Consider the following 15,369-nt stretch of genomic DNA (forward strand, 5'->3'; position numbering starts at 1 on the left):
GAGAACCAGCCTGGTGCCTCGGGGGCCTGTGGCATTTCAGACCTCTGTCTTCTTTGCTTTATACTTCTTTTTGCTTGATCTGCCCTTCATTGTTTCAGTTTTTAATGTTCTGCTGGTACTTCTTCCATTTGAGCTTATTCTGTCTAAATTTTGCCTCTTGGAATAGAGGTTTAATTACTGAACAGATGTGTTGTCTTCATTCTGCCTGCTCTAACTGCCTTTATCTCTGTTCATTTTGAATCTTAGACTTTTAGCTCATTAAGTCCTGTGGAGCTAGAACTCAGTTTAAGACACAAAAAATAATGCTCTTATCAGATCTTGCTGCAGTTCTGTAAACAACTTCTTAATCGTGCTTTTATGTTAATGCCAAAGAAACAAATAAAACTTTGTTGCACTGTGATTATAAACAAACGAATACAAAATTGAAGTCTAAATATTGAGATGCTTTTCCTTCCTTTGGGTTTTGGGTTTTTTAAATTCTCTTTAATGCTTTCTGAAACAAGATTAACTAGAGACTTAAGTGGAAATGATTTAGTTATGAAAGAAAATAAAGAAAGTAAAAGAGAAATTGATGTTGCCTGAAATCATTCATGGTCTGAAGCTAGTGAAGAGGGAGAAGCTAAAATGTAGGTACAGGGGTTGCTTGGATATAAAACCTAGGACATAACTGTGGGAATGCCTTGAGGTACAAGAATTGGAATGCAACTATGTGTAGTGAAATCTGCAAAAGCTGGGAATGTCATGCTCAGTGTTTGAGATCTGCAAGCAATTGGCAGCATTTTTCAGAACTGTTCTTGTAAAAAAACTGCTTTTCCTGAACTTGGGACCTGATTCAGTCTTTTTACTTTTTTTTTTTGTGTTCTTGGCTTGTACTCATGTGAACTAGAATGGAATTAGCAAGAGACAGTAAAGCTGTGGTTGTGTGTAGTCTCTCCTCAGTGGTATAAAGTTGGCTTAAGAAATCCCTGCTCCAAATCATTCTTCCCTGCCTATATAACTTTTTCCAGGAAGAGCTGGGTTTTTCTGTAGGACTGAAATGTGAAATGTCTTATCCAATTTTCCAAAAAGCATTTCAGAAAACTTCCTATTACTTTTTTTTCCCCAAGGCAGGCTATTACTGGTAAACAGTGTGGCTCCATGAGCAGTTATGCTAGAATGACTGAAAGAATGGGCACCCTGTGATGGCACCAGGGGCTTCCTTGACAGAAATGAGTCCATTTGGCTCTCAAGGCAACAGCCTGAATGAAGCAGCAATGTTCATGGACTCTGAACAAAGAGTCAAAGAGTCATCCATCCTCAGTCTCATGTTTTTTTCAGGTAGCAATAAGGAAGGAGGTGTCCAAAGAAACATGAGCTTAGAAGAAGGAAAAAAAAAAAATCTGTGCTTTAGCAATGCTCCATGAAAGCAGCTTTTATTGGCAAGTTAAATTTGACTGGCCTGGAAGATTTGACCAGTGTAGACCAGAGGTAAATGATCTAATCAAGTGTGCCATCTGAACTCCCTGCAGAGTAATTGACACATGGCAAGTGCTGTATTTTTTCCTAATTTCAGTGCAAGGTTTTTCATGAAATAGCTGCCTTATTTGCAGGTTTGAGCCAGGAGTTCACTAAAAGAGTTAAGAAAATTCTCTCCAACTTTCAGTTTCTTTCCTTTGTTGTTAGCTTCAAACATATAGACTATTGTCTATACAAGAAGAGAAGAAACCTATTTTGGTGTGATAGATATCAGGATTGATAAAATTTGATCTCAAATCTTTATCAATAGACCACATTTTAGCAGTGATGTAGTTTTTCTTCTTTGTACTGTCAAATTTCTTGCAATTCTTGTGGTTCTTTAAAATCTATGCTGTTTTATAGCTGAAATTTAAGTAAAACTGTGATGGCAATAAATGAGTTAAATGAATGCATGTCTGCCCCTTCTCCCCAGATTCAGAGTATTTTTGTGTAAAATTTTAAAGGAAAACCTCTTTTATACACACAGGGCAGCTTTAGAAGAGGTAGAAGGAGATGTGACAGAGCTGGAACTGAAACTTGACAAGGTAAGCTTTTAATTGAACAACGTTTGTCTCAGAAACATCAGAAAGTGTGTTTCGGTTTTGTTTTAAAGTTCACAGCTGGCAAGTGTCAGACCAAGCACCCTGCTCTGCAGAGGGGAGGGATCCAGGTGGAGCTCCCAGCTGGAGGCCAGGCTGGAGCAGAGCAGCACCGGGCAGCTGAACTCGCTCCTTCCCTGGGCGGGGGCCTCGCTTGTGCAATTCCCTCCTGAGTGGCCCTCGCTGAGCCCCTGTGACTCAGCCCGGGGAGCTGCTGCAAACTCCTTCAGCTCCCAGTGAGATAAAAGCCAGGGCTTGGTCATTGCTGCACCCAGAGCCTGCTGATCACAATGGCATGCACTGCGGACACCTGGGTACCCTCTGCTTTGGAGGTTTAAAATCCATGCTGTTTGTCACTGGTAATCTCAGGCACAGCAGCCAGGTGTGTGTATAAATGTATATATGTATATCGTATTTATGTATATCCTTCACTGTTGTGTGGAGGACTTGACTACTGTAAAATTCATCCTGCATTTTGTCATGCTTTGTGCATGTATATAAGAAAGTACACGTAGCATCTTTTCAGCTCCTTAATATCTGTTTATTGGTTTCCTCGCCTTTGGAAACTTTTGTTATTTCTTTGCTAGTGTTTTGAGAGTGGCTTATTTTTGGTTTTCATCTGTATAAAGTTGCCTTTCCTTTGTGTTTGTGCTAAATGTTTTAATTATTTTTATCTGTGTTTTCGCATGGCAGGCAGATGTCATTTGTTTACCTCCTTAACTGCTTTTTGAATACAACCTTTTTTTCCTGCAGCTGTTGAGTTGGCTGCAGAAAGCTGGAAACAAATATAAGATGGTGTCAAGCCTGAAGACTTGTTCTTTACTACTTGTAATAGTATTTCTAGTTTTTAGTAGCTAATAATCTAGCAGCTTGCTCTTGCAAAATAAATTAGGATCCTTAATTTTGATTTGGTGTGAATCTTGGTGAAACTTTTGGGTATAACACATATTTTTACTGTAGGGGTGTGGAATCTGTTTTGGTAGATCACCCAGTGTGAGCATTTAAAGGATATGAAAAATCCAACTTGCAAGTTTGGCTTTTCCACCAGTCTTAAAGGTTTTGGGGAAAAGAATTCTCATATTTCTTAAATGGCATTATTCTCAGGGCCTTGTAGTACAATACTAAAGTTGAAAGCCAAGCTTCTTGTGTGAGCTGAAGCAACTATGGCCTGAGGGTAATAATTTGTCTAGGCTTGGTTGGTAACTTTTTCTGATCAGTTGTTCATACTAAACTTGGTTTTATTGTCTCACAACTTTGACTTTGGGCTATATTGTATGCAGTGTTGTGCTCTCTGGAAGAAAGCAAGCCCAGTTCAGGCTTGTGAATTTATAAGCAAAGGTAAAGGAAAAAGGTTAATGTTGATAGTGGGTTTTTTTTCCTGTCCATTGTTCAAGCAACTTGGACATTCATCAGAATGAGGAAGATCATTCTTAGCTTTATGTTTTCCCTAAGGATCTGAGTCAACATAAAAATTACTGGGTAACTAAGGCAGGAAGGATGCTTGGTTGGTTTCTTTGCTCCAACATAGGACCAAGTGCTTCTGTGTTGCTTTTCATGATAATTTATCCTTGAAAGATCTTTCAGAGATGAAAGTTCAATCTTCTGGTTTTATTCTCAGCTTGGCTCAGGATGGGGGAGCTCAGTCATAATGCACCCCATCTCAGGAGAGCATCCTGGCAATTGCAGTAACCAGTGGTCCTTACATTAATGACCCAGTGCATACATGGTTCAAGAAGGGGGAAAACATCCATCACAAGATACTGAGGACCTTCTTATCAGACTGCAGTTCCATGAGGCCTGAGGTGCTGACTGAAGCAGTGAGTGGTAGGGGTGGAAAGCCATAGAGATTAGTCTGTGAGTGGAAACATGATTGATTTCACCTCCTGAGATGTAACCATGGCTCTTCAGCTTTGTGCACAGAGCCTTTTGCTTTCCTGTTCCTGTATTCTGAGTGTCTCAGGATGAAACAACTGGTGTGGGTTTCGTTTTTGTTTGTTTTGTGGTGTTTTTCCTCAGAAACCACAATAACCTCATCATTTGCTTGGGTTATGTTTTAGCTGCTGTACTTTTTGCCTGTGTAAAACTCTCTTGAAATACGCACAACATGTCAGTTAGCAATAAAGCAAGTAAAAACTAATTTTAAAAGTTTATAGAGTGGTAGCTTTCCCAATAGCATATCTAATGACCTAGAGTAGTATTTTTATAGCTGTTACTACACAGTAGAAAGCTTTTCATAGAATCTGAGGGTGAGAATGTAACTTTTGAAATTTTTATTTTGTAGCCTTACTAAGCTCAGTGTTTTCATGTTTATATGATGGTGTAAAAACCAAATCAAAATAAGCCTTCTGCTTTCTCTCTATTTATATACTCATTTTAGCTGGTGAAGCTTTGTATTGCAATGATTGACACTGGGAAAGCATTTTGTACAGCAAACAAGCAATTCATGAATGGAATTCGAGACCTTGCACAATATTCCTGTAAAGATACATTGGTTGAGGTAAGTTTTTTGAGGTGAAAGTGGAGGGAGAGAAACATAACTTAAAAAAGGCACAACATAGCAGTTGGCAAAAGAAGTAGTTGAAGTTTATGGAATTATTTGCCTTTTTGCTCTTTTTCTTTGCTATCTCTTTTAGAGTGGGGGTTTCCCAGCTGTGGTACACTGCAGGTGTCTGTGCTGTTTAGTTTCAGCAGTGACATGGGTCTGCCAAATTTCAGAAAAGGTGTTAGATTAGTGTGTGCGCAGGTGATTGCAACACGTTAACCTGTTTTTTTGAGTCAGAGTATTAAAAATTATGTGAAAAATATTAGTTAGTGTCATATTAAATACTGTAAATTAATGTTTTAGAGTATGTGTGCTTTCGATATCTTTAGTCAATTTGAATTTTTCCTGCTTTTCTTCAGTTTGGTGCTTTATATACAGGTAGATAGAAGTAACAATTTTCATGCTTGTATCTTTAATAGATTTATTTGCCATTACAGCCATGCTCTCCTAGCCTAGTGGTTTTAGTCTCATAATAGTGCTATAAGGAAAATGAATTTCCAAGTTATAAAAACTGAAAAGCTGTAAACGTCTGAACTGTTGCTTTTGTGCTGTGTTTTTAATAGGGCTTAATTTAAACCACTTTTATTTTCTCTTTACAGGCCAATTTGATGAAGTTCTCTGACACCTTACAGGAAATGATCAATTATCATAATGTGAGTAGTTCTAGCTGCAACATGGCACTGATAGCTCATCTTCAGTTATTTTTGATGAGAGATTAATGGTAAAGCCTTTCTTGTTGATAGTGTTTGCAAAGTAATGGTTTAAGTGGTGTTAAATAACTCTCATTTTATACTTATAATTATTTTAATAATGTTTTGTTTACAAGGTATTTATAAATATCCCCTTTTCTGCAGATTTCCATCTTGGTTTATTTTTCATTTGGAATTTGTAAGCTTTGGTGCTCTAAGACAGGAAATACTGGATAGTTTAATCTTTTTGAATCAAACTGATGGTAACAGTTACAGACTATGAGCTTTAGTGGTCTGAAATAATGATTGTCTTTTCCATAGTTGCTACTTTCTCCCCTATCCTTTATAAATACACAAAATGAAGCACCTATGATCTGCATATAGTTTTCTTTTTGGAAGGATAGCAGATTTAGGTAAGTGTGGAGAAAGGAGAAAATGCTAGGATTTAAGACTAATTGTAATTTTTAGCATGTCAGAGTTAATCAGAAACTTCAGTTTTCCCTGGGTTGAAAACTAATTTTATAATTTTGTTATTTTTTTCCTTTAAAGAGTTTGGTCTTGTATTCAGAAGTTTGTTCTTCGGTTTTTTCCTCTTTCATTGGCCCAACTGTTCTTTGTTAATTTCCCAGCAATTTGCTGCAAACAAACTGAAGTGTCTCCAAAGTGCTGAAAATACGCAGGACACTTAAAATGTGGGTTTTTCATACCACTGGGAGTTTAAAAATTGACAAGATAGAATGAAATGGAAGTCTGCTAGCTTCAACTTAGCTTTCTAAAAGTGTCTGATTAGGCTTTTTTTGTTTTAAATGCATGCTTTTAGAATGGAAGGGAGGAAAAGCAAAGCAGGTTAATAGCATTGTGTTTGATTTTCTTTCCATTATACAGAGTGTACAATCTAATGAAAACTGTAAAGAAGGGAGTAAGTGAACAGTGGTTCTTGGGTTGGAGACAAAAGGGAGGGCCAAGGTTCAAAGCAGCAGTTCTGGAGCAATTATTACTGTCATGTCAACGATTTCTGCAGAGTAGATGGAGCAGATAAACCCAGGCTGTCCCTCTTCATCACACATCTTGCTGCTGGAATCCCTCTTAACCATGTCTTTTATCTGTGGTTTGCTCTTTTGGGTACCTCTGACATAGGTCCTGTGTTATTGCTGTTGTTATTCTACGTGATGGTGCTTGCACTGCTTTGGTAAAATTTGGCATAGCACAACTCTTCCCTTTGGGCACTTTGAAGGCAGAAAGCAAAGAACAAACCATATTGAAGAAGATTTCTTTTCAGATCTAAGTAGGACCCATCTAGCTTTGCCCTGCTTTTTTTTTCCCCTCCATGCCCTTGCTGTGCTCAGACACAGTGAGAACAAAGTGGCTTTTACCAAAGGCACAAACATCAGGAGTGAGGCACAATTGCTCTGCCAGATGTGTTGTGGTTCTGCATTGCTTTTTGTGAATCTGCTGAGTTCAGCAGGGCTTCCTGGCTCAGAGTGACAGGTGTGTTGCTGACCAAGGTGACAGAGCCAGTAGGAGGGTGAAGCTAGAGGAAAAAGAGGAAAGGAAGGATGGAAGGGGTAGGAGATGCTCCCACTGAGTTCTGGATGACTGTCAGTTTTTTTGTGTGAGGCTTTGCTACAAATAAGGGCAGGGACCAGCCTAATGCAGCATCTTCACTGATTCAGCAGTGGGGGAGTAGCTGTGACAGCTTATGGCAAATAGCAGCTTTCTTAGACTTGCAGTGTATGAAAGGTAGTATGTTGACAAGGTTGTAAATCTAATCAGATCATGGTCTGGGCACTTCTCTGGTTTTTTTAGGGGAAATTATTTCTTTGTGTTTTTCTGCCCAGCACATTTTTTCTCTTCATTACTGTAAGCAGAATGCAAGGCTCATATTTCTGGGAGTCCTCTAAACATTTGAGTTCCCATCTGGTTTTATCTTTTGGTATTGATCTTGATTGGTGCACTCCCCAGGAACTGGCAAGCTTAAATGTCAGCAGTGGGAGTAGTCCCAGCCTGACTTCCAGTTTGTCAAGAAGTTCTTTATTCTAGTTGTCTGCTTTTCTGGTTTCCCAAAGTGGGAATACAAACAGGTTCTTCCATGTGCTACTGGTAGATACAATTCTGGTTGAAAGGGTCCTCAGGAGGTGTGGATGGTTTGACTGCCTGCCTAAATCAGGGTCAGATGTGAGGCTGGAGCAAGTTGCTTTGGTCTTGAAGAGCTCCTAGCATGGAGACTGGATGCAAGGTACAGTACCACTGCTAATGAGTGGCTTTAACTCAGTCATGCTTCCTTTCAGTGTTTCTAGAAAAGAGAGATGAGCTGGTAAAGGTTTTGCTGTCAGTATTTGGCATTACATAGCTTCCCATTTCCAAATCTTAATAAAGAATCTGAGAACATTTAAGGAAAACATTTTTTGACCTTAAACTTTGAGGTTTTGGCTTGCTTTTTCAAGAAAATTCTTTAATATTTCAAGATCTTTACCTTTTATGAGAGATTCTGTTAAACTGGGCCAACTTTATTTTTGTGATGCTGCCTTGTGTATTTCTGTTATGTAGAATTGGAGGTGTAAAAGGGTTGAAAATTGAGGCAACATTTTTTGTCTGCACAATAAGTGACAAAAGGATTTATCCAGTAGTCATTGACCTGTTCCATTCCATCCTAAAACTCAGAGGGCAGATGTGAAGCTGAAGGAATGTGTGTTTTCATTTTCCAGTTAGAATTTTTTGGGTCATAAGAGCATATTCAAATTATCTCACATCCAGGTGTGCCTTGGCCTTAAAAACTTAACAAATATCTTAGACTTTACAATTCAAATGAATTTATTATATTTTGTGCCTCCAGCCTTCCCAAATCTCAAGATATTTTGGAACCATTGCTTAAATTACTTATTCTTAAAAAGAATCAGCCATTCCTTTTAGTAGTCCAACAGTGAGTGGTTTTTTACAAACATTCATGTAAAGGAGATGGTGCTGAATACTCATATATGCTGCATTTTCAGCATTAATTTCAATCCGTGGTTTTGGGTTTTTGCCAGAAGTTAAGAGCATGTTCTTTCTGTGGTTTCATTTGTCTTTTAATTGTTGATAAATTGTGAAAGTCTAAGAAAAAAAAAAAGGCTCCTTAACATTCAAAGTTGTTTCTTCAGGAACATTACTGTACAATTAACAAATAAACTTCTGTGAAACCAGGCATGTCAGGATGAGAGAAGCTCTTATGTCTCCTTATAACCACAGTCTTTAAGAAAAGAGTAGCAAAGGATGCTTGGTTTGAGTTATTTTCGTTATTTTCTCCCTCATCTTTTATTTATTTCAAAACTACTGTGAAGGGATTTATATTTTGATATTAGAGACACAGTGGTTTAATAATTACATTCTCGTGTAATTCTGCATAATTACCATTGGTATTTCTGAAATCAGAAGGTATGAATACCTCCAAGTTACTGACCTACCTAATAATGTTTTCTTTCAGATTCTGTTTGACCAAATCCAAAGATCAATTAAAACACAGCTTCAGACTTTCGTTAAAGAGTAAGTTAATTTGCACTTGTAATGGGAAAATTATACATAAAATGGAATTTTAAAAATCTGATTTGAGTGGGTAAGTGAAACATCCTTCTTGTAAATTGCCCCCCATAAATTGAGAAGTGTATATTAAGGCTTTGTCAAAAATCACCCCGAGTCACTGAGGCTTTAGATCCAGCTGCAGAAATGTTGCAATAGGATGAATTACTGATCTAATTACATATTGTAATTGTCTAAGCTTGGGGGACACAGCTTTTCCCCAGTAGGCATTAGATGTGTTTAGTTACATTTCAGTTTTGTCCTTCCCTTGGAAAAGAAAGACAAGAAGCTTCTGTCATAATTTGTGGATTTCCATTTGACCCACATGTATTGAAGAATATAAAATTTGAAATAGACACCAGCTATAGCAGTCCCAAGCTTGGTCTGTCTGGTGTAGCTTTAAACTCTTTTTCATGCTTTGGAATTAATTTGTCATCCATATTTCCTTTTTCCATAGAGATATTAGGAAATTTAAAGATGCAAAGAAACAGTTTGAAAAAGTGAGTGAAGAGAAGGAGAATGCTCTGGTGAAAAATGCCCAAGTTCAAAGGAATAAGCAACACGAGGTAGAGGAAGCAACCAATATTTTGACTGCAACTCGGAAGTGTTTTCGACACATAGCTCTGGATTATGTTCTTCAGGTAAGGACAGCAATGAAAGCTTTTCAAAACCATTTGTTACATATGGTTAGAGACATGTCCTTTACAATGTTAGAAGTTCTTTTTGTAAGCTTCTTGGAAGCTGTGGAGATTCAGGGAAAAAGGAAGAACTTTATCTGCAAGTAATTTCTTTTTAATAAAATCTGAGGAAAATTAATTGATGCATTCCTATTGCTTTAATGCTCTGGTATTCAGTGCCCTTGCTACAGTGACACAGTTTAATTTTCAAGTTGAACATTAATTATGAAAAAACCCCAGTATATGCCTGATACTTAGCTAAATGTTTCATGAGTTAGATATGCTGCAGTTTCTTATATAGATAAAGTAAAAACTGTAACCTAGCCTAGGAAATGCAAATTACCTGAATAATTCTGATACAGGACGTTGGGTATTTCTGCAATTTTATCTCTATGCTTTGGGCTGTATTCAGCTTGTCTAGATGCCTCAGTTTGGGATTGTGCTGTAAGGGGAGTCAAGAACTTAACTATTCTTTTTCTTTTTAGTGAAAATCTCCCATACGGTGTTGAGAGGTGTTCTTTGTCATGCTGCTTTCTATTCTTAAATACAGTAGTAAATTTTCTTTTGATACTTAAAATTCATCTGTTTCATACTTATCCACAACTACAGCAAAACAGGATTATTGCAACTCAGATGGTGTGAGGGGTTGGGGGCTCCCAAATAGGTCTGAGCTTCTCCTATGATCAAAAACAGAACAGCTATTTACAATTAAGCTGGTTTTATATTAGACATTATCATCTTGATTTGTGGCAGTCCAGTCAGTTATTTAAAGCTTAATTAACTTCTCTATAAATTGCATTATGAGTTGTAAAATGAAGTGGAGCCTATCAGCTGGGCATGTTCACAGACATGGTGGTCAGTGGTCAATTCTGAACTCCAACTTTTTAAACACTAAGGTCATTTTGATGTTTAACAAGTGGTGTGAATTATTCCCCACAGGATTATTTGTACTTGCACTAAATGGTGGGGGCAGCTGGCAGCCACTACTATAGGTGACCAGTTCCTTGTGTGTGCTTTGAACTGCAGGTTCAAACAACTTCCAGGTTGTTTGCCTCCTGGAATTTGTATGTTCAAAGTATGAGCAGTTCCTGGGATACAGATGCATCTAGAGTAACTGGGAACAGTTTCAGCATCTCTCAACGTGGACAAAAATCAATTCAGTTTTAGGAATTGTGTCTGCTTCAGTGATTCTTTTGGGAAAATGGCTTCACAACTATGGTCTCCTTGTAGCTAGATTTGCTCTAAACTGTAATTCAAAACCTTTGCTTTCCTTTTATTTTTCTTTGCCTCACAGGCCAAGGGTTTATTCTATACAAACAAATCTCAATTATTTTTGCTGCAGAAAGTTTTCCAAAATAATGACCACTTAAGTATAGAAGTAGAATCTGGTTTTGATTATAGCTGCAGCAAGTTTGTTTATTTTGCTGAAATTCTAAACTGACATAGATGTGTTAAATTAAAAAATCAAGCCTGTTTCTGCTAAGTGGGTCTTTTAAAGTAAAATCTGTAGTTTGGATAGCAACCTTTTAAGATTGGATAAAGAAGATAGGGGAACTAGGTGAATGTGAAAAATTGGTCATTTTTTTCTATATAATGTGGAATGCCCTAAGTTCTAGGGCAACACCTTTAATCAGTGACTTCAGCTAGCTTAAAAGCCCAGATATACCCAGGAAGTTATTTATTGAACCTATTACGTTCTTGCTTGCCTGGGACTATTTTTGGGATACTTAAATACTGTGAGTCTGAGAGGAAAAGTAACCCTGCTCGCATCCTTCACTCTGCCCTGGCAGCACTGCAACTTCTGCAAGGAGTTGGTGGGCTGGCTTGGCTCATCTGCTTGAAACATCTTGAATTCAATCTCTTGAAAATGAAAACCAATTTTCCTTGAAAGTTGTATTATATTACTTCTAGCAAGCAAGTGGTGTCCTGTATTTTCCCTACTGATATAAGAAAATTGTAACTATCACCATGAAGCTCAAGCTTTGCAAGCGTTCTCTGATTGCATCACTGATGTCATGACAGAACTAGAGTGCATCTTCTTTTAACAGTATTTTGGGAAGTCTGATATTGAGCTGTCTTCTTCCAGTGTTTTAAGCTTGGATGTGATTATATGGGGAAAATTGAAAATAAAATAAGTTTGGAATGAAAGGAATTACTTGTTTGTTCTTTTCTCCTAGATCAATGTTCTTCAATCTAAAAGGAGAGCAGAAATCTTAAAATCGGTAAGATACACTTTATCCTCTGTATATCAAATATTTTAATCAATCTGAAATTAAAAATATGACCACAAAGCAGTAGGTTAAAGATTTAGTCCTTTTATTGATCAGAATGTTATCAATACATTTGGCAGTTTGGTGACTGTCAGTTTGGCCTGTAGTGTAGCTGGGCATGCATGTTTAACTGTTTTTGACAATCCTTCTGGTTCAGATTTGAACACTTGTAGGTTTTCACTACTCTTGATCTGTTGGTAATTGCTCCATGGTTAAAATCACTTTGTTTGCTGAGAATTCTGCTGTTTAGGTCCGATTTATTACTTTGTAAACAGTAAGTGCTACTTATAATCTATTCTAAGATGAATTCTGTTCTTTCTAAGAACGGGGCAAATTTTAATATGAATAGTATGGTATCTGCTAAATTAATATAAAGCTATACCTGCATGCCAGTTTGCTTCACATTGAATTCCCTTTTCTACTTCACATCTCTGTTAAAAGTTTATTGAGATGGAGAGTGACAAATTAAACAGTGCTGTTCTTTCAAATGTCTGAAGTTGCTCTCCCATAATTTTCTTAATCTCTTAAAAAGCAGAAACTTTACTTGGGTTGGTTTATAGCTGCCTGCTATTCTGCTCCCAACTTGTTTTCTATTTTAAGGCCAGACAGTCTTTTCAGCTATTATGAGTTTGAATCATTAGTAAAATATTCTGTAGCCCCTCTGAACCTTACATGTCCCAGTTAAAGAGAGATAACAAAAATTTCAGGTGACATGAATTAGAACTAGTTTTCTGCCATTAAGTAGATTTCTTTCGTTTTGCTCATGGAGCTAATGCTATCAACTGATTTCTGAAATTTTTGGCTTGGTTCTGTTCTTGCTTTACTTTGCACGTTTATTTTACAACATTGGAAGCTCTATGACTTATTGATGTAAAACTATCAGGACATGAGAGGAGAAATTAAACATGAAATTGTAGGTTATGTGAATTAAATGACATACTTATGTGATATGCGATACCATTTTTAGGAGAATAAATATTTACTTTGTTCCCTCTAGATGTTATCCTTTATGTATGCACATCTGGCTTTTTTCCATCAAGGCTATGATCTGTTTAGTGAACTTGAGCCCTACATGAAAGAGCTTGGTGCACAGGTAACAAATTATTTTAAAATGCATAACTATATGCTGAAATGGAAGAAATCTTTATATATGCCAGCATATCAGGTACTTCACAGATTTATTCAACAAAAAGAGAGTTGTAGTATGATACAGGCAAAAAATAAAAAATATGCTGTAATGAAAGGAATGAAAATAGTTACAAACTGAAAGTTGTCTGTTTACTAAAATTAATGCTACCTTTAGGATTTGTATACTAAGCATAGCCATGTACTGCTCTGTGAGGTACATTGTGATATTCAGGATCTGGATTATTTGGATTTCAAAATTTTTGTATATGACCCATGTTTATAAATATATCTAATAATCAAAAATAGATTAGACTGGTTTTTCTTCTACTCATATACTTTATTTACTGTATAAATTATGCAGTCTGTATAATTAAATTTTTATGTGTGTAAATATAACTTTGATGTTAGCAGCTTAGACCGTAAAATGGAAGTAGGATTTTAATAAGTAGTGCAAAATTTAGTTCCTGCATGGAATCCTTCTTACCCAGTTTTGTTGTTTAAGGACAGACAATTGACACTTCTGGGTTTTCAGCAGGGGACTCATGAAAAGCTTAGATGGACCACTGCCAACTGCGCACAGGAGACATTGAAAATGGTTATGCAAATAGATTGGAACATACACTATTGAAATGAACATCTGTCTGTGGTGCAGGAAGAAGACTCAGCAGTGTCTTGACTTGCTTTTCAGTGCAAGTTATATGAGCACTTTCTATTTGCCTGAGGACTTGCAACAAGTGCTCTGATATAAACCCCTCTATTGCCATTTCCCAAACAGATCTACAAAGGAGCTAACCAATTTTTTAAGTGTCTGTCCAGATAAAAAAGCAAATAAAAAGCAAACTTTTACAGCAAACTTTTACGTTCATCTTGAGTAGAAGCATCATTGAATGTCATTCATTGAGTGGCATTGAATGAATAAGAGATTAAATTGTTCTGAGCTGTGCAGTGGAGCAGATTGGGAGCTGTAGAAAATAACTCCAACAATCCAATGGCTGAATAGTTACTTTTCTGCTAGACTAGGCCCCAGTTGGGTCTTAATTATGTGTAGAGACATGTCAGGTCTTGGTATAATAGGGGCACCTGAACAGTTCAGGTGGATGTTACTCTTCCATAGTTGTGCCCTTTATTCTTCAACACCCTTCTAGTTGGGCTGTAAGTGTTGAACTGTAGTGTCTGGCTGTGTAACACGTGTCCTGTACTGCTGTGGAAGAGGGGATAGGGAAAGGAGACACAAACTATGGAGTTAATAGTGGGTTATGTCATCAGCCAGGCTTCAAAGTTTCCCTTTCATTGATGTGATTGGAGCAAGAAAACACAAGGTTATTTTTGAATGTCTGGTCATGCTTTTGCTTGATCTGGTAAGGAGCACTGTGTAGCATTCATTTTGGTGCTGGTATCATAGCAACTGAAGGAGTTAAATTTAGAAAATCCATAGCTAAGAATGTTTTAAATATATTGCAGTTGGAGCAAGATGGACTGAAGACCCTAAAGTTGTACAACTTGCGCAATTGTTCTTTTGTAGCAGACCTTGGCATTTAAATAATGGATATTTTTCATGACAGAAGCAGATTTGTAAATAACTGTTGAAAGTTTTACCAATTGATGGCTTTGCAGCTTGTACTGGTTGAAGCTTCTGCCTTTAACAAAGTATGTTGTGACATAACGGGGATTTGCTGGATTTTTGTGAAAATGCTGTTAGATTCCTTCTGTTGGTGAGTGAGTTTTCATTCCTAGGTGAATTTTGTGTATGATCTTAATTACAAGTGTTAGCAGCATCTGAAGTAATAAAATTCATCTTAAATAGTGTAGTTATAGCTTTGAATTATTTTTGTCTGTATTTTCAAAATAACTATTTTTTTGTGATGGAACAGGATTAAGCAATTTTGCTTTCGGATACTTCAGGTCAGGGTAGGATGCCTTGGGAATCAGATAATTGTATGGGAATCTTTAATAGTGTGCAAGCATAATATGAGCTTTTGCATGGAAACTATGGTTTTTGGTTCTTTTCATATGAAATGTGGTGTTAGCTTAAAAAGAAAACATTTGAATTTTCATTGAGATGACTACTCAAAAAGCTAAGTATTTTAATCTGACTTAATTCTCCTCAGAATGCCAGTTAGAGCATTATGTTTATAAAAATATATTTACCAGTAAATGCAGTAGTTTGAAAAACCTAATTTTCAGAAAATTACTCAGCAATCCTATAATGACTGGGATTTTGATAGTTTAGTTGTGATTTGCTACAGCTTTTGATAGTTATATGCTGTTGGTCTCTTCTAAGACAATTGATGTGCTGCTCACCTGAGTGAAAAGGAAGAAACTCTGGTTTGAGCTTGAAAACAGGAATGGTGCAATGCTGTCTTATAGTAAAAAAAAGTAACTGGTGGAATGAGCTGCTGTTAAGAGTTTTGTTTTGGC

General features: G+C 36.9%; 1 protein-coding gene across 3 annotated transcripts in view; it reads left to right on the forward strand.

The window, feature by feature from the left end:
* Nucleotides 1-15,369, forward strand: part of ACAP2 (ArfGAP with coiled-coil, ankyrin repeat and PH domains 2) — a 62,899-nt gene that overhangs the window by 14,944 nt on the left and 32,586 nt on the right. For all 3 annotated transcript variants that reach the window (XM_054515870.1, XM_036388539.2, XM_036388540.2), the window contains exons 2-8: nt 1,982-2,039; nt 4,471-4,590; nt 5,235-5,288; nt 8,785-8,843; nt 9,334-9,517; nt 11,731-11,775; nt 12,821-12,916. In XM_054515870.1, coding sequence (XP_054371845.1) covers nt 1,982-2,039; nt 4,471-4,590; nt 5,235-5,288; nt 8,785-8,843; nt 9,334-9,517; nt 11,731-11,775; nt 12,821-12,916 — 616 coding nt within the window. The remainder of the gene's footprint in view (nt 1-1,981; nt 2,040-4,470; nt 4,591-5,234; nt 5,289-8,784; nt 8,844-9,333; nt 9,518-11,730; nt 11,776-12,820; nt 12,917-15,369) is intronic.

The sequence above is a fragment of the Molothrus ater genome, chromosome 10 (assembly GCF_012460135.2).
Source record: "Molothrus ater isolate BHLD 08-10-18 breed brown headed cowbird chromosome 10, BPBGC_Mater_1.1, whole genome shotgun sequence".
Lineage (NCBI taxonomy): Eukaryota > Metazoa > Chordata > Aves > Passeriformes > Icteridae > Molothrus > Molothrus ater.